Genomic DNA, 19,785 nt, shown 5'->3' on the forward strand with positions numbered 1-19,785 from the left:
TTTTTACGGTGCTGAAGTGCCAGCTCGACGCCCAACCTTCAACGAAGGCAGGCCCATTCACGCATGTCATTCGAATGCCTCTCAACTATGGGGAGGACATGCAGACTCCACACAGAAGGTGCTCCAGCCATGAATTGAACAGGAGACCCTCTTGCTGTGAGGCAACAATGCTACCGCTGCACCACCATGGCTTACGTCTGAAGAATGGCACACTCAGGAGTGCATCGCCCCCTAATGCTGCACTGCAGGGTCAGCAATTTAATTAATCCATATGACCCGGAGTGGGAATAGAACCCACAACCTTCTGATATTATAGCATGCTATCTGTTGAGTCACTAACACAGTAGTCTGTTCTGGGAGCATAGCTAATATGCCTAAGGCACACTGGCTGCACAGGTTTTCTGAAATGGAGCAAAATACAATCCTCAGCCAACTGAAACTGTAAGCTTGCACTACCCTTTTTGCTGTTACTGTTTCTGAGGTTTTGTTGTACCCTAAGGTTAATCTACACCATGTAGAAGGGAACAGTATTAGTACTACTTTATCTTAGTTCAAACTCAGTAGCCTCTTACTTTGTTCAGTTTAGTAATGCCAGCTTTATAACTGTTGTGTTGAACATGTACCATACACATGCTGTAGTCACATTGTATTTTATCAGTTCTTACTGGATATTATTTTTGGTCTTCTTTTTTGCTATATAACTCAGGCACAGCCTGCAATTTGTCATATGTGATTAGTGCTCTAACCTGGCAAACAAACATAAATAAATTAAATAAACCTGCTGAGGTGGAAAGCTGTCTTGCAAGGATAATATCTAGCAGTGGGACAGCATCTCAACATTTTCTCTGCACAGAAATGACAGGTGGCTATCAAGAAAAAGAACTGAAAGTTGGAGTGGCAGTACCAACTGGAAAAAGAGGTACGATGTTGATCACAAAGATCAAAAGGCCAAGGGAATGTGCCCATAAGCTAAAAAGCAGATACGGGTCGCTCTGCAGAAGGTACAGAATGGAGCTCCTGGGCAGTCTTTCGATGGATTTTGGCAGGCTGTTGCCCAGATGGTGTCAGAACATTGCTTATTCTTGACCATGACTGCTATAAGGGCAGAGCTGTACGGTGCAGTCATTCTGTGACTAGTAACCCTTGATTGACAAGACAGAAAAGGACACAAGGCAAATGATTCTTGCCAGGACAGGATGGATTATAACAAGGCTATAGACTTTTACCTGGCTAGTTGTTGGGAAGTATTATTTTCTGACCAAACAGACATGAAGGCATTACCGATGTTCAGTTTTATTGCCTGTCCAAACTGTTAAAGATGGAGGCATTTCTGGTGGGAAGTGTCTGACAAAAATGAGGTAAAAGGACTCTTAATTGGTTAGGTCAAGAAAATAGTTGAAATGACAAAAATCTCTTACATAGAAAGGGTCACTATAGGTACATATTAGTCATATTAGTACATATTAGGTACATAGGCCACTATAGGCTTTAGAAATTTCAGACACAGATTATTCTACAATAGAAAATAAAATGACAAATAATTACAGGTGTGCTGTAGTTTAATGAAGTCTGTAAAAATCTTATATAACTAAAGAAAGAGGTGTTGCTATGCCATCCATTAGAAAGTTGTCCTGACTCTAACAGACAGAAATGTAAGTGTGATACATAGACAGATAGATAGATAGATGGTGCCAGAAACATGGCCTCAAGCTGAATACAAAAAAAAAAAAAAAGCATCATCATCCCCTTTGGGGAAAGTGATGTCCCCACAAATTGTCAAATTAAAAACAATGTCCTAAGCATGCAGTCAGTTGCGAGGGATTTAGGCACCCAGATTGATAGCAACCTGACTTTTGACCACCATGTTGCTTCCATTGTATGGAAAGCTTTCAACATGGCCCACCTCATAAGTAAGGGTATCTCATCCAGGGACAAGGAGGTCATAACATCCCTGTATTCTTCCCTTATAAGTCCCATTATTGAGTACAATGGCTCATTCGTCATGTACCTTGCAAAGAACATGCAGCAGCTGGAGAGACCAAAGAGGTTCCTCACCAAGAAAATCCAGGGCCTCAAAAATCTTCCATACACAGATAGGCTAAAAGCCCTACTCCTCTACTATGTTTCATACAGACTCTACAGAGGTGACCTCTGTCTGGCATAAAAGGCAATCTCAGACCCCGCCTTGATGGGACTGCTGCATATCCGCAAGTCAAGCTCCACTTGAGTAACCCACACACACGGCGTCAACCTGGTCTGTGACATCAACAGGACTTGTTGGCGGGACAGATTTGTGTCCCAGAGGCTCCCCCATCTGTGGAATAGACTCCATCTCCACGTCAAGCAGAGTACCTCTTTACCCCTTTTTAAGCACAACTTGGATAACTGGATGGGAAATAGAAAATACATCCCTGGGATTCCACCCATGTCCCTGCTGGACAGGGGCATTGGGTGCTAATTTGTCTATACATGGGCTAATCCCTTGGCTAGGCTTATAAGGGCCTCAGGGCCAATAGCCTCGTAACTTCCTATGATGGACAGACAGACAGAGGGAACAGGTGGGGGCAGACAGAGAAATATGAAAGAAAGAGAATGTAAGTTCATTGTCTGTTTTCTGCTGCAGAAGTGTTTTACTTTCTACGAATAAATGAAGAGCAAAAAAAGTGGTCTGCTGTCTGCAATTCAGTTCATAATAGCAGCAAGGCCAGTGTTAGAAGCACTTCATTATTTTCTGTTAGTTACAAGAATTCTTTCAAAGAATTTGCAACTTAAGTTTCTTATGCATGCAGAAGATTTGTTGAAAATAAGTATGAATATTCAAGTACTCATAAAAGCAGCCTTGCACTCTTTATGACATGCAATCAGACACAGAGATACAGAAGAGAGAGCTCTAATGTGTTGAATGGCCAAGAAAGAAATACAGAAACAAAGTTTGGAGACATGCAGACATAACAGTCATGATAAATATTCAGTTTAAACAATATTAGTCTGTATATGGCAGAGTAAACTTTATTAAAATATTCATTCTACCATCATTGCTGTTTCTGATGGGAAAAATCTGATTATTTATTTTAAGGTAAAGTGGTTACTGAGGTTTAAAGCAATTATAAATTAATTTCTGTGGAGAGGTGGATCTTCTAAAACTACAAAGGACACAGGTTTCCTTTTCAAAGAGATTTACACAATATGGAAAAGTATATGCATGTATTAGGGCTGTTGATTAATCAAGTTAACCCGTATAATTAGTTAAAAAGCCTGGAGAGTGCTTTCCTAACTGTCAGATTAAAAACATCAAAATGTAATCTTAAAAATTTAAATTAGACTGCAAACAGCATGTGTTTTATTGTATTTAAAGGTCTTGAAATAAAGAGCTAAAAACATTCAGATTTTACGTTATGCTTTGTTCAAATTTCTTTGGCTTGTTTTGCATACTGTGCAGTGCAAACACTGTGGTGATCATAAGCGCCAGAACCATAGAGCTAGGGGGAGGGGGTGCTCCCCTACTTTTATAGCTGTAAGACCTATAGACGGACCCCATGCATGCATTGCACGCTAACATTAAATTTAAATACAAAAGTGCATGGAAATGTATTCCACATCAAGCCTGCTGCTTCAAATCAATCCTGCTGCCAGAGTCACAGTAAAGAGAGATTCCCCCCCCCCCCAAACTCTGTTTATGTGCTGGAAGGAAACTCTGGTTATGGTCAGGTCCCGTTTTAGTTATGCAGGCTGAGGTGTGTTGAGGTGTGTGAGTGTGAGGTGAGGTCTGTTTTAGTTATGCTAGCTGAGGTGTGTGTGTTTGAGATGATGTCCATTTTAGTTATGCTGGCTGAGGTGTGTGTGTGTGTGTGTGTGTGTGTGTGTGTGTGTGTGTGTGTGTGTGTGTGTGTGTGTGTGTGTGTGTGTGTGGTGTGCGTGTGTGTGTGTGTGTGTGTGTGTGTGTGTGTGTGTGTGTGTGTGTGTGTGTGTGTGTGTGTGTGTCTGTCTGTCTGTCTGTTTGAGTGAAAGTGTAAATACTTTACATGTATATGTATAGGTAACCACTGAATGATTCTAAAATGTGTTTTGGATATTCAGAAAATTAGCTGAATGGTAGTTGACTCCATTCTTCAAAGTAGCGTTGCATTCAGTTATTGCTAACAATATATTCTGAATGCTGTCATTAATATGAACTGTTCAGAAACACATGCTGATTTATCACACATTTATAATGGCATGAAATCATTAATTTATTTAATTAAATCTATATGTACTGAATGAGACAGTCAAGGTATAAGAATGTCAGTCAGTCATAAAATGCTTACATTTTTCTTAATTAAATCAATGATAAAACATGTTTTTATATAATCAGATTGTATTCCTGCATTTGTTAATTGAAGTAATCCACTTAAACAATAAGTATATATGGAATTTTGTTCTGCATTTTTTATATTCTATATTTAACACATGCCATTTAAAATTGTTTAACTGTACCAATAAGCAAACATATACTTTTTCTATATGCATATTATAAATTAAAACGTAATAGGCAGAAATATGTGGTTTTTCAACATGCTGCAGCTACTACCTATTGCTTTTACAGAATATTTTCTTATAAAAATACTCTGTGCCATATACAAGATATTGGAAAGCTGACTTAAAAGCTGTTTGGTGCAATCATTTATTGTGGATTCTGACTCTGTTAACACAGTCCTCACACAAATATATGGAATTATCACTAAGGTTAAGCACGTTGCAGTGACACTACAAGCATTAACTTTTGTCTTTTATATGATTGTCCTTCAATTTGAAGAAAACCCACAATCTCATGCTGAAAATGAAGCTCAGATGCTTTATCCATTAAATGTTTGCATTACCTCTTCATAGGTGGTCCTCATATTTAAAGTTGCTGGCGATAATCTTGCTCACGTCAATGTGCAGAGTTCTTTCTGTGGGAATTTTCAGTTTTATCTTTTTATCATTTCTACTCTGAAATGCTGTTTGGTCCTAAAACCTAACCAGATATCTTGTTGATATTTTAACCAATTATTTGAGTGGGATGTTAAATGTTCTAATAAATGGCTTCAGGAAGGGCTGAAATATGCACATACCCGGCATACTAAAAATAGTCTCAAATTAAATGCAAAAAGCGCAGTATAGTAGCATTCAGCAAAAAAGCTGCTCCCACCTCATATGCTTTAAATGAGAGTTCAAGCTCCTTGGTAGCAATACATTTCCATACAGCACATTTCATTAGGAACACATGGCTGAAGGGTCATTCAGCTGTAGAGACATATGGGTGTTGCAAATTCCATGTGGGCAAAGAGAACTATGCAGCAAAATGCCCACAGCTTCAATAATCAAGTCTATTTGGGTAGGGGAAAGTAATGTGTATGAAGGTAAAACAGTTCACACCACATTACCTTGACCTGGCCTAGCCTTTTGACACAATCCCCTACTCAGGTGCAGTACAAAAGATGAATAATGTAGGAGCAAACACTTACATCACCAGCTGCATTGTCAGCTTGACTCACAGGATGCAGGAGATCAAAATTGGGGAAGAGACCAGTCACCAATGGAGTCCCCCAGGTTTCGGTGCTGAGACTTTTTCTGTTTGGCATAAACATCTCAAAAGTAAAAGGAAATACCAAATGGCTTTGGCCAGCTAAGTCTGAGATGACTGCAAGCTAGGAGCAGTTATTAAATCTCCAAATGACTTAACCATCATGTAGGAAGGTTTGTCAATAACAATAAATGGTGTCAAAATCATGACAATGTCCTCTGAGAACTGACCCAATTATTTGGCATTTGGGAACTTGTGTGTACAGTGACCTAACTTTTGAACAACATGTGCCCAGAGTCATAAGAAAGTCTTTCTATATTGCACAGCTTATAAACAAATCGATTGTGACTAGATCTGCAGATGTTGTCCTCCTTTACAAAACCTTCATTAGGTCAATCATTTTGTATAGTGCTCACCTTGGCATGTATCTGTCCGGTCCCATGCAACAATTGGAATACCTTCAGAGATACCGTACTAAAAGGATACAAGTCCTAAACAATAGGTCTTGCATGGACCACCTCAAAGATTTATCACTATACTCAGTATCCTACAGAGTGCTTAGAGGTGACATGTCTGGCATACAAAGCATCCTCCGACCTAATACAGATGGACCTACTGAACATCAGCAAGTCAAATAGCATCAGAAATACTCAGTCCAGGTATCTAAACTGTATGTTGTGGAGAGATGGATGTATATCACAGAGGCTACCACTGTTCCAGAAGAGACTATCCATAAAAATACAACAAAGTTTATCCTTCCATATTCAAATGCAACTTGGATCCAAGGATGGCTAACACAAAATGTACTCCAGGATTGCCCCTCATGCCACTAATGGATAGATGCAGTTTCTAAATGCTGCATCCCTTATATGGGTCCCCTCAAATTATCTATGGAATGATCACAGTTATTCTCACTAGGACTAATATAGAATTATCAGCCATGGGATAGGTAAGACCAATCAGAAAATGTTAATTCAAGCACCAAAAGGGAATTGGTTAAGCTTAAAAAGTCCTCCAAGTGAACCTATGTTGTAGTAACAAACAGTTATAAAAAAAATTGCTCTTTTTAGATCACTATGTGCCCCTCTCACCCCCCCCCCCCCAGTCTTCAACAACTTCTGGTGCCTATGGCAGTGATAACTCATGAACCTCCTTGTACTTTGTAATTTCAGGAACTGACTTAATTCTATACAAATTCAGTTGGAAATATGCATCCTAGGTTCTCCCATAAAAAGGGACATGAACTCAAAGATATTCTCTGTCAACAAAATCAACTAAACAAATAAAAATTAATATTCATTTATATAAGCTATCAATTTAAAATGTGTCCCTATTATTTCATCAAAAGGCCACATTGACTAATGTCATTTTATTGGAAATGCTGTTCATTGAACTGTTCTGATTGAGATCGTATTATAAGGAAGGATCAAGAAATTTGCCCTTTTCCCACTTGTAGTATGATCTCAGAGTTGGTATATATTATTAGTGGGGGTGTGTGGGCTATAATGAACCCCATTTTTGATGAAATGCTATTCAACAATATGGCCGTTCAATGCAATAATATAGAACCATATAAAATATTTAAAGGAGTTTTTAATAACTTCTAAATTCTGACATCATTATAAAATCCAGAGGTAACACTTAATAGTGTAATAAAAATGTTTGTCACATTGTATACGAAATGCCTGAAATTAATCAATAGGTAATAGTGTAACACGAAAAATATTTCTGTTTTAGTGGGCTAGTTTTTTGGAATTAAACACCAGCCAGAAACATGGAAGCAGTAATGTCAGTTTAAAATGGACTGATTCACAAAACTGTTATTTCCAAATCTCATACCCAACTTTATTCATTTATTACATTTAATTATTTGTTAAATGTAATGCCATGTACTGGGACATCTGTATTATTTTAGTAAAAGCGATCTGGACTGTTCTCTACAACTATGTCCTGCACGTCAGTGAAGCTTTGGCATTGTAAAGCTAGGAAGATCCAGGGAAATACCGGTTAGTGACCTGTACTTGGAAGTTCAATTCTCCAGAGATGTTTGGCCTTCAAATGATTTAAAAAATGAACATTTTTCAAATAACTAAATACAATTTACTAGACTAATTTCTCTTACTATGAATCATATTTTCCTTGATAAATGGAAAGCTCCATTGTTAGAAAAAATTGACTTACAACAACAACATAGAAAAAAAGGAAATTGTGGGAACAGCACAGAATAGCATTTTGGAGGAGGAATGAGATTTAAGGGAAGGCAGGAATTGATCAATTAATGTAATGTTGGATTGATAGTAATTGTTTAAAAAAATGTATGTGATGTATAACGTTTGTAACTGTGAACATTTTTTTTCATTTATAAAACTGTATGCTTGTCTGTGTCTTAAGTTATAATTTAATAAATGTGTTTAAAAAAATAATGTTCAATTACAGTGAGCATGAAATGCTACAACACAAGAATGTGTATTAAAGAATAATTAAATAACTAATATATATATATATATATATATATATATATATATATATATATATATATATATATATATATATATATATATATATATATATATATATATATATATATATATATATAGGTCCACTGAAGGAGATTTTTATGCTATGTCATAAAATGAAAGGAATAACACTTTTGTGTGAATATAATGAAGGATATGACTTGTCCATTGTTTACATTTATGTTTGATGTGTGTAACACTATTAGTTAAAATAAAAAGGAGACTGTTGTTCTAGCAATGACACTTTTTATGAATGATTTTTGTCATTGTTAATTAAACTAAATGACAGATTCAAAAAACAGTTTTTTAAAAACTCTAATTCATTTTAAGTGATAGTTCATAGATTAGTACTTGGCTAACTGCCCTTGTGGGCCATTTTAAGCCTAGCCAATTACCCCATGTGAGAATCAAACCCTGCTCATTGTGTCTGTAAGTAAATACCTTAACCATTATGCCAACCTCCCACCCAATTTATTTATTTTTTTGTATTTAAAGTGGCTTGTGGCTGTACTTTTATTGTTCTGATTTTCTCAATAGAATACCATTGGAAGACTTGGTAATTCAATAAAAGCAGTATCTGCCCATTTTAAATGGTGATACATTGGTGGAATTGTATATTTATTTAAAAGGAGATGCAAGGTACGGAAGGATGAAGCCCGGACTATGACCTAGGCAACCAGACTCCAGTTGCTGGGCTCTGAAAAACACTGTGAAGGAGAGGGTAGGATTGAATAGCTTACCTTAATTCTCACATCTGGAAGGGTGGAGGCTGTGGTCCTGTTTGGCCAGAATTGCTCCCATGCATGTCAAGGCTTGATCAACAGCAGCAGCATTCTAATATCATGAGGCATTAGCTTGGCAAGCCAAACTAGCTTTCAAAGGCATGTGTGTAGTGAAGTACAACACATCAGAATAAACCATAGAATGCTACTGTGATAATCTGAGGACTGATGTCAGCCACAAACCACACAATTGTTGTGTGCATAATATCACCAAGAAGTGAGAGAACCTATGATCTGCAGGCAATAGGGTTGAAAGGTAGTACAGAAAAAAGTAAAGAGTGCCAGTGTGCTTGCTTCCTCTAGGAGGAGGGACCCATAATCATTGTTTTCTCTGTAAGGATTTTAAATGAAAATACATTTTGTCATGGAGATCCTATCAGCTGACCGAAGATGCAAGTTAGCAAATGTGACTTGGTCGAGCTGTAAATGCCGAAATGGCAAAATATCGAAGTGGCATGTAAGTGAATTCTTTCCCTGGGAAAGAATTCGCTTGGCCGCTTCAGTAGTTTGCTGTTTTCGGCACTGTAGTGCGGTCTCGGAGTTGGTATATTTAAGTAGTGGGGGGGGGGGGTGTCTTAATATCATGTATTAAGGTGCTTTCTTTTTTTTTTTTTGGAAAAAAAATCGCTGTTCTGACAGTTTGGTTTTGTAAGCTTTCGCTTACATGGGGTCGATTAATCACCGCTCGCTAACCTAAGCATTTGGTGATCTAATATAGACCCTTGTCATGGCATAGCATAGTTTTGGTCATTTTGTTTCACCCCAGACTATTCATTGTAGTTGGACATGGTACCATGATATAAAAATAAGTATGACTAGAGTGAAGAGAAAATGATTTAGATAGTAACAGACGTGGGATGAGAAAGGCAGGACTGAGGATAGGGCAGAACAAGAAAGGATATGGACTGAAAATGCCAAAAAGGAAGTCATACATGATTGGACATGGGTAGAAAAACCCACAGTATAAGTTGAAGCAAGGGAAGGATGAAGGAATGCCAACAATTAGTGGCAACTTAACTGATATGACTGACTAATATACCCCATCATCAACAGTATCCTACTCAGTGAAACTCCCTTTGTGGAATGTTTTGTGGCCTGTGTCCCTACAGAATATGCAATTCTGAATAGCACTTTGAATTTTATGTTTCCATTCAAAATCACAATTTGACAAAAGTTCCTTGTCTGGACATTGTAGATTCCAATAAAAAAATGGAGACAAGTACTCCTGTGTCTATCAACATGAATGGCTGCCATAACAGCACAACCCAAATTGTGATCTGTTAATGTTCACGGGCTTAATATGGATGCATATAAGTATGCATGCACTTAGGGGTGGGATGACAATATAAATGCTTTCCAATGAAAATAAACCTTTTGGTCTGTATGTAGTGATGAGAACAAAATCATATGATAACACGAAAGTCATAAAACAAAACAAAACAAACAAAAAAGCATTAAAACTATATTTACTACTATAATTCAAGGGAGAAAATGCTTTTTCAACAACTGTTTATGTGTCCTAGAGTTATTTTAAGTACCTTTAATAAATCTTCACATCTCAAAAAATTACATAGGTTATGTACATAGTAACATATTCAGAAAGAATGAACCTTTAATGATGCATAATTACATCTTTGTTCAGTTTAAGAAACATTCATGTAATGTGGTTAGGCATCAACTGCATTTCATTGTTGAAGATGTCATCTGTTGTGTGATGTAATTTTGTTTTAATTCATTTGTGCCCTGGCTTTTCTTGTACCATATGGTTAGCTCAGTTAACAAAAGCTGTGAGTATGTTATATCTGGTAAACTTGTGATATGTAAAAGACTAGAGTCTGTAAGGAGTATAGGAACAAGCAATCACAGGAACCATAAGGGTCTGAGCCATATACACATTTGGATAAATACACATAAAAATTCTTGCTACCCACTATGAGTACTTAACAGTGCCCATCTCCCAAATCAGGCATGGCCATATATGATGATCTTGGTGCACATTTCTGACTGCTCATTCAGTCATCAGGACGATCCTTAAAGGCGAGACAAAGATTATTGCTTGACCTGGAGTAGTATCTTATTCAACATATATTGGAATGTTTAGAAATGTATAAAATTTGTGTACTCTGTTTTATTATTGCAGATATCATCTTTGTAAAATAAATCTCTTAGAAACATACTGAAATGCTTAGAAATGTATAAAAAATTGTATACTCTCTTCTATTATTGTGCATATCATCTTTGTAAAAATAACATTTCCGTAACTGGAGCTTTTCTCCTCGGGCCTCCGCTGAAAATGTTTTATTGACCCAGTGGACATTTCTTGTCAACAAATGTCAATAACTAACTAACTAAATAAATAAATAACAGTGGGAATATGTTGAGTTAGGCAACTATTCCTCCAGCAAATCTTGTTTAGTTGTTAGTGTAAATGTAGGTCCCTAGTACAGGTGTTTGTAGAGACACTGTTTTTGAGAAGAAATAGGTAAATTATTAGTAAAACTCCTCCCAGTTAGGGAAATATAGCTAAAGTGTTGTAGATTATTTCACTATGACATTTTTGTATACTTGACAACTAACACTAATATTTTAAACTTTAACCCATCTGGAGTATGGATAGCTTCCTAACTTTGCATAATTCCTTCACATTTTGCATCCTTTTTCTCCAGTTCCTATGAATGCAGTTTCATACTTCATATGTTGAAACAACTTGCCTACAGTTTTATCAAATTAAGAAACTGGTACAAAAGAAAATGTGGGAATTATATAACTGCATTGTTTTTTATAAGCAAGAAAATAGATATGAGAGTGGGATGTTTTTGTACATTTTGTTCAGTGGAGTTTATCACAATCCAACAAAAAAATATTTGTAGATATGAATTTTTGCTAGGTGTGCCTTACTGAGATAAAAATTACATTTTGTTGAATCCTCCCATTCTAATATGTATGTGTGTGTGTGTGTGTGTGTGTGTGTGTGTGTGTGTGTGTGTGTGTGTGTGTGTGTGTGTGTGTGTTTGAGAGATGCTTTTCTCATGGCCTGAATATTATGTTACTGGGTTGTTTAGTATGATTCATGAGACTTACATAAGACAAACAATTACAGGAAAAAATATGATCTGCAGATTCATAAGGTCATAGTTCTTTTTTTTTTTTTTTTTAATAAGCTTATGTATTAAGGAGACCATCAAGAAGCTCAGTGACATCACGCAATTTTGTGGGAGACTAAAAATGCCCCCATTAAACAAACTTTCTCCATACATCACTGGTGAAAATTTGCAATCACCTATCCCGTCATCCAGAGTGGTTTTGAAGGTTGCTAGGGAAGTCGTCTGTTTAGTAGATAATGTCAGACTATTCCAGAAAAGAAGGATCCTTTGCATTAGAATGAATTCTTAGGCAAAAGTGTTAGGATGGATTTCTTCAACTAGAGCTATTTCTGACATTAGACTGCCACTATGTCTTACAAGTTAAAATGGCAGAACATAACTGTTCTTTCGAATATGGATGTGGCAAACACATGATAGCAGAAGCAAAAAAATGTGGAAAAGGGTTAATATTGTGCAATTGATGCTACAATTGCAGATACTCTGCTTATTAAGTATGTTGTCAGGCAGTACAGGTAATGCAAGTCATGGGACTATATACCTCCACTTCATAGTTCTCAACCTTGTAGCACAAGAAATCTGGACAAAGCCTAAAATAATGGGGGGACAAAGGACCAAAAATAGGGATGGATTTTAAATATTGCTCTTATAAACTTGGAAAGTTGCTAGAATAGTAGGTTTTATGTTAGCATCCATTTTCTAAAGGATATAAAGTCTGAAACTTAAATGTGTGTTATAATATAGTGCCAGAAAATCACACATTTTAAGAGGAATAGACCTAAAATACGAGGCAAAAAGCTGGACATTCTATGAAAATCTGGACATTTGAGAGGTATGGTCCACTTAGAAAATATTGCAAATAGAGAAGAAAAAGCTTCCAGAATAGTAGAAGGCCTTGAATTGTCATTAGATGTGGAGTGAAAGTGCATTCGACATGTCAGGAACAGTGCAAATGTCATTAGATATGGAACAAGACTTTATTGGATGTGAGATTGTAAGAAGTAACTCTCAACAGATGGGGAACAAACTTTACTGGACATGAAAGAAATAAGGTCCATACATCAGAAATGGAAAACTAGTTACGTTAGGAAAAGAAAATAAGGCATAAGGAAATCTTTGGAGAATATTCCACAATATCCACTCATCCTGACAGATAACAAACTGCTGATTATTGTACTTTTTGTTTATAAAAATAACCACAGCTTGCTATTGTGCAGAATTTTTATTCTCAGGATACTGCTACATCCTGTTCAGAAATAAAATTGCTCAGCTGTAACATGTCTTTGTCTACAGAAAACTTCTTTCAGCTCAATGCTTTGGGTTAGGAATCTATCATGCTATCTGATGTTTCTGATGAGGTAGTATAGGTTTAGGCCTCTAAAATGGGTGTTAACTTTAGGTACAGGGGTTTCAAGAATGCTGGGCCATTTATAACCCAAAAGGCTAAGCACAGAGAGACAGGGCTTTTAGTCTATCAGCTTTTATGTCACAGAAATACATTTACCAAAGAGGAGTGGACCGAGGGCAGTGCTCTAAGGGACACCACTAGTGACATTTTTTTGTCTAAAGCAAATACCCCCAATCTTAACTGCAAGTGTTCTCTCAGACAGCCATATTACCAACTCTGTGAACTATGTATGAGTTAATGTTGAATTCGGAGAGTTTGCCAATAATTCCTGAATAGGAGACAGTGTCAACAGCATTGATAAGGTCCAGATAAGCAGCGTGGACTGTATAACCCTTATTTGTGGCCTCAGTAATCCTTTCAAATAACTCACCCAGGCTGAGCAGGCATGATCTGCCTTTTACAAAGCTGAACTGGATCACCTATATCATTTATTTGCTCAGTTGTAATATATTCCATAGTCTTCCAGATAATACTAGTGAAACTAACATATTTGTAATACCCAGGGTCAATAGAGAGACTGCTTTTATGCAAGAATACTACAAATGCCGTTCTCCACATCTTGGGGATATAACCAGTGGAGAGATTCAGCTTAAGCTTCCAGTCTCCACACCTCAGGGACATAACCAGTGGAGATACTCAGACTGAGTTACAATAATATTGCAAAAAAAAAAAAGCTTAAGAAATAAAATAAGTCCATATATATGAGAGTCACTTTACCTCTGTAATCAGTGTAAGATTATACACTTATACAATGCAGAAACATAATGCATAATAAGGAATTTTTAGACCTATAACTTACACTCTAACCTAATTCCCTTGCAAAGTGTGATACATAATGTAGCCATGAAAAACTGAACCGCTTTCACAATGTTTCAGAAGAAAAACATTTGGAATACATTTATAATACAATGGTTTTAAACAAATTTTCTAATTTCCTTGTTTTAAGTTAATTTGTAATGCTCTTCATATGATATTAGTTATGAAAATGTTATGCTGACATAATAAAAATGCAAGAAATAATATACCAAAATTGCTAGTAAAGCAACTTTAACACATAATAAGCAAAACACATTTGATTTTGTACATCAGCCTGAATTAGCACTCATTTTTATCACTTAGATGTCCAAAACAAAATTTAATTGCACCAAAATTTAACTGCACATTCTTTTTCATACATTATCACCTAAGGACAGGTCACATATATGGGGGTGCCTAGCAATGATGAATACATAACAAAATGTCTTTGTGGGACTGACACAGCTATGACAGGACAGACAATAATATACATAGACACAGCTGTTTTTTTTCAAAAGGAAGACAACATATTTTGACAAAAAGACACCAAGACAGGACTTGAACAGCTCAGTACTGCTGCCCCATTGTCTTCTTTTTCTCAGCTGCTGAAATAAAAACAAAATCTTTATTTTTCAGTCCCTGTAACAAAAAAGGTTGACAACTGCACTGTACAAAGGGTAGTGTCTTCAGAAATTGATACCAGTTATAACAAAAACTAGGAAGGAACCAGCTTAATGTAGACTGGGTTGAAAATATAGAGAAGTAACCTACATAAGTATACCAAAACCATGCATTTTCTGCAGCATCATATTTATTGGGCCTTATACTTGAATATTTATCCTGCTCTTATATAAGTATCTAGATTGCTTCACATTCAGGCTTAAGGTTAAAGACTCACAACCTGGATTTCACTCCCTCTTGCTGTAACCTTTCTCCAGAGTTCTCTAGCCCTCTAGGGAAAAGAAAGACATCAGTATTCAGATACAACAGAACAACATGCGGAAAAAAAACAAGCATGACATTTGACAAAAGGGATGAAAAATATCTTATATTTTTACAAAACATTAAATTCTACTCTTTATCAAATATTAGCAACATTTTCACTTTAAAAGCTGACTAATATTTCTCAAAACATATTTTAATTATTTTAAAACTCCAAGAAACTACTACTTTAACTTTTCCCAGTCCTTCAGCAATATTTTGTTAAATATTAATAACGGACCGTATAATTCTAAAATAAGTAGTAATCTGCTGATTACTATGTTTCCTTTTCCCCCATTGATTTGTCTCCGCAAAGTAAATAACTAAAACCATAAAGTATTAAAATCTAATGGTATGGGACTGTACACATAAAATAAAAATAAACTTTATCCTTAGAATTATAGAAAACATATGTTTTGGCACACCACTTAAGATGTGTAAGTAGTAAAAGGAAATTGTAGGAAATGGTCTTAAAGCACTGAAAACTAATTTTATAATGAAACATTTAATTTGATGCCTCTGCAATCATATATTTAATTATATTTATTTTAAAGTTTTGTCAGCTGCATAATAAAACAAATTAACACTGCTTTTTATACAATAAATCAATATTTTCAAGCTAAATTTATTTTAAATAATTAATCCTTTCTAGATGCATATATTAATCTTATTTTTACCAGAATTGTTTGTAAAGTTAACCACAAATAAATGCAAATCTTTAAACCTAAATTTGGGTTGCTCTCATAATTTTCACTATAAATAATGCAAGGTAATGCATAACAGGAAGGGCCACTTATTAGCTTCTATTATAAATATTTTCAATCTTATAAAATATAGTGACTTCTATTATAAAAATCTGCAATTTAAAAAAATGCACTGCTTTAGTTTTACCACAATCCCTATGGATAAAAACACCATTCCCTTTTGTGATAATATATGGTTTTCTTTCCACATATTATTTTACCAGTCAGGCAAAATCAGCCATGAATTTGGAAACATCTGCATTTCTATAATTAAGATTGAAGTGGCTGAGGCATAGATTCCTTTAAATGAACAAAGTAATCATCTGTTGTTAACAAGTTCTATGAAAGGGGAAAAATGGCACTCTAATTTGCAAAAGGGCTGTCTGTAGTAAGGATTAAAGTGAATGAAACCTGAATTTCTAACAACACTGATTTACTTCTATGAAGCAATAAACACTGAGAATAACAAAATTAGGAATAAAGGATCAGACTGGGTATTAGGGTTAAGAAGGTATCTCTGTTGATCTGATGCACTAAGAATGCACACTCACGCCCAGGTGTAGCAGCCGTTGAGCTGGTAGGAGAGGAAAGAGCATTGGATAACGATACATGACTAGGACTAGAAACATTGGTTATATCCTGGTGCTGGCTTGTGACGGAGGACTGCCGTCTTAGAGCCCCCTGAAAGGAAGTGCCACTCTTGAAAGTATTGACTACCTCGATCTGCAATGGAGGAAATAATGACACAAATTGCTTAGAAAATGAACAAACATTACATAACAAGTACAGAAGGAATGACAAAACACTGTCATTTGTTGGACTGACATACAGTATGCATACTTGGATGATATGATGTCTCATCAGCTGCCTTTTGCCTTAGTTGCCTTATGCTCACAAATGTCCTCTTTTCCATGACATATTATACAAAATAAAAACAGTGGCAGTCAGTCATTTGGCAGTACACTTTATACATTTAATGGCATGATTATTACTCACAGTAAATCATAACTTTTGGTATAAAAGACATGGTATACAATGTGAATTGCATGGGGACTAACTGCTATGCATTTGTTTACATTGTAGAAACCTGACATAAATTTTATAAAGCTGAAATCTTTTTCACAAAAGCTTAGACATAGATGTTAGATTTATCCAGAGTGCAATTTTTTTTTGGGGGGGGGTGACAATTCTATGGCTCATTCATTCCTCTCAGGTGAAAGGGCAGCCAGCAGCAGGAGCAGTAGTGTTGCTATCACCCTGTTTGAGGAGTTGGAGAGAATTTCCACTTCAGCAGTACTAGATTCCCATTGTTCTTGCCTATGAGATATCTAGTGAGTGAACACAAGGGGGATATCTCTTGTTTCCGTGAGAGGTGTACCCTCGAACACCATGCCCCCTCAAAAGCAGGTGACCTCAGCTTGACCATGGACTTCCCCATTGAAAGAAGGGCACAGCTAGTAACCCCTGAGGTCCACCATAGATTTTAATGCAGAGTCTGTACTCTACTGAGGGTGCTTCATGTCATCATTCTGCTGTCTGTCTGTCTCTTTCAGTCTCTGCATATCTCTTCCTCTACTGGGTTCCAGTTGTATTTCTGAAACCCAGTAGTGCAAGCCCTAAAAATTGGAATAATTAAGCACAATTAGCAGGAAAAAGTTACTCAGTATGAAATTACTGTATCTCAGGGAATTTTCCCTTCTTCAAGGCACAGTAATCTCAGATTTAATATATATATATATATATATATATATATATATATATATATATATATATATGTAGCAGATGTGGGGATACTGTCCCCCACGTCAAGGCATGCAAGAGGGCTTGTCTCACTCTGTGACTACGGGTAACAACAAATTTCACATTTTGCTATTTTTACCTGCAGGACTGTCTTTATTTATTCATAGGTTCATAGGTTCATAGGTAGGTACTAGGCTATCGACCCTGGGGCCTATATAAGCCTAGCCAAAGGTACCCTGCCTTTCGCCACCCAAGAAAATTATTTTCTTGTGCCACTGTCAAGCAAAGCCACAGAGATGATCCCCGGGGTGAATTTCCTATTTCCCATCCAATCATCAAGATTTTTCTTGAAGAGTGCTAATGAGGAGCTTTGTTTGATATAGATAGGTAGTTTGTTCTGGAGTATGGGAAGTCTCTGGGGCAGGAATCTAACCCTCCAGCATGTTCTGTTTATTGTGGTGACAAGGTTTAGGTCCCTAGAGCATGTAGCTCATAGGGATTGGGATTTCTTTAAGTGGAGCATGTCTAAAAGCTCTGGGTTTGACATAGCTTTGTGGGTTAAGCAGAGATCGCCTCTGAGTAGGCGATATGCAACCGAATAAACCTGGAGTTTTTTGAGACGGTCTGCGTAGGGCATCTGTTTGAGGCTGATAATCCTCTTTGTGAGGTATTTCTGTGGCCTTTCCAGTTGTTGTAGATGTCTTGTGAGGAGTTTCAGAACTCTCACTGGCAACTGAACTGCCCTCCTTTGGCATCTGGATTACAAGTAGAATCTTGGTCAGTTAGTTTGTAATCATGGCTTCATCCCTCTGCCACAGGGCCAGAATTTTGCAATCTAATGAAGAAGATGCATATCCTTCTTAGCTAAGAGATTTGTCTTCTGTATCCATACCAAATATAAACTTCTGTCTATACATTACTTCATAAAACATATCACCAAATGCAATCTGTGGAATTTCTTCAGGAACACATTTTGAATTCCTAATTTAAGGAACAAGAGTAAAATTTAATATATATAAAGCACTTTGTCTATTCAGAATCTTCAGAAATCTTTTTCTGTTTAAAAACTTTCATAGCTTGTTGTCTTAGGCTATTGTATAAACTGAAACATTTACTCTGTGTAATTATCTCTTGGCTAGTGGGGGCTGGTTCTTTTGTGTTCTTGTAAAAAAAAAGTTGTGTTTCTGGTCTTTGGTGCAGGCTGGAGAAGTTGTTTGACCGCAACTGAGCTACAAAATATAAGTATTTTTTGATTATTTTAACAGATTAGTGTTTTTATAATTTAATATATATAAAGCACTTTGTCTATTCAGAATCTTCAGAAATCTTTTCTGTTTAAAAACTTTCATAGCTTGTTGTCTTAGGCTATTGTATAAACTGAAACATTTACTCTGTGTAATTATCTCTTGGCTAGTGGGGCTGGTTCTTTTGTGTTCTTGTAAAAAAAGTTGTGTTTCTGGTCTTTGGTGCAGGCTGGAGAAGTTGTTTGACCGCAACTGAGCTACAAAATATAAGTATTTTTTGATTATTTTAACAGATTACTGTTTTTATAATTTAATATATATAAAGCACTTTGTCTATTCAGAATCTTCAGAAATCTTTTTCTGTTTAAAAACTTTCATAGCTTGTTGTCTTAGGCTATTGTATAAACTGAAACATTTACTCTGTGTAATTATCTCTTGGCTAGTGGGGCTGGTTCTTTTGTGTTCTTGTAAAAAAGTTGTGTTTCTGGTCTTTGGTGCAGGCTGGAGAAGTTGTTTGACGCAACTGAGCTACAAAATATAAGTATTTTTGTTTATTTTAACAGATTACTGTTTTTATAATTTAATATATATAAAGCACTTTGTCTATTCAGAATCTTCAGAAATCTTTTTCTGTTTAAAAACTTTCATAGCTTGTTGTCTTAGGCTATTGTATAAACTGAAACATTTACTCTGTGTAATTATCTCTTGGCTAGTGGGGCTGGTTCTTTTGTGTTCTTGTAAAAAACGTTGTGTTTCTGGTCTTTGGTGCAGGCTGGAGAAGTTGTTTGACCGCAACTGAGCTACAAAATATAAGTATTTTTTGATTATTTTAACAGATTACTGTTTTATAATTTAATATATATAAAGCACTTTGTCTATTCAGAATCTTCAGAAATCTTTTTCTGTTTATATCTTTCATAGCTTGTTGTCTTA

General features: G+C 36.1%; 1 protein-coding gene across 13 annotated transcripts in view; it reads right to left on the bottom strand.

Moving 5' to 3' along the window:
- Positions 1 to 19,785, bottom strand: part of LOC122806731 (plasma membrane calcium-transporting ATPase 2) — a 2,851,771-nt gene that overhangs the window by 16,622 nt on the left and 2,815,364 nt on the right. For 3 of the 13 annotated variants that reach the window (XM_044077393.1, XM_044077399.1, XM_044077398.1), the window contains one exon: positions 16,420 to 16,591. The exons of 7 other annotated variants lie outside the window; for them this stretch is intronic. In XM_044077393.1, coding sequence (XP_043933328.1) covers positions 16,420 to 16,591 — 172 coding nt within the window. Of the gene's footprint in view, positions 1 to 15,042; positions 15,097 to 16,419; positions 16,592 to 19,785 lie in introns of all 13 variants that reach the window. 3 more of the 13 variants (XM_044077396.1, XM_044077395.1, XM_044077400.1) reach the window with 3 other exon arrangements.

Source organism: Protopterus annectens, chromosome 7.part0 (genome assembly GCF_019279795.1).
Source record: "Protopterus annectens isolate FY-2018-M chromosome 7.part0, PAN1.0, whole genome shotgun sequence".
In the NCBI taxonomy this organism is placed as follows: Eukaryota; Metazoa; Chordata; order Ceratodontiformes; family Protopteridae; genus Protopterus; species Protopterus annectens.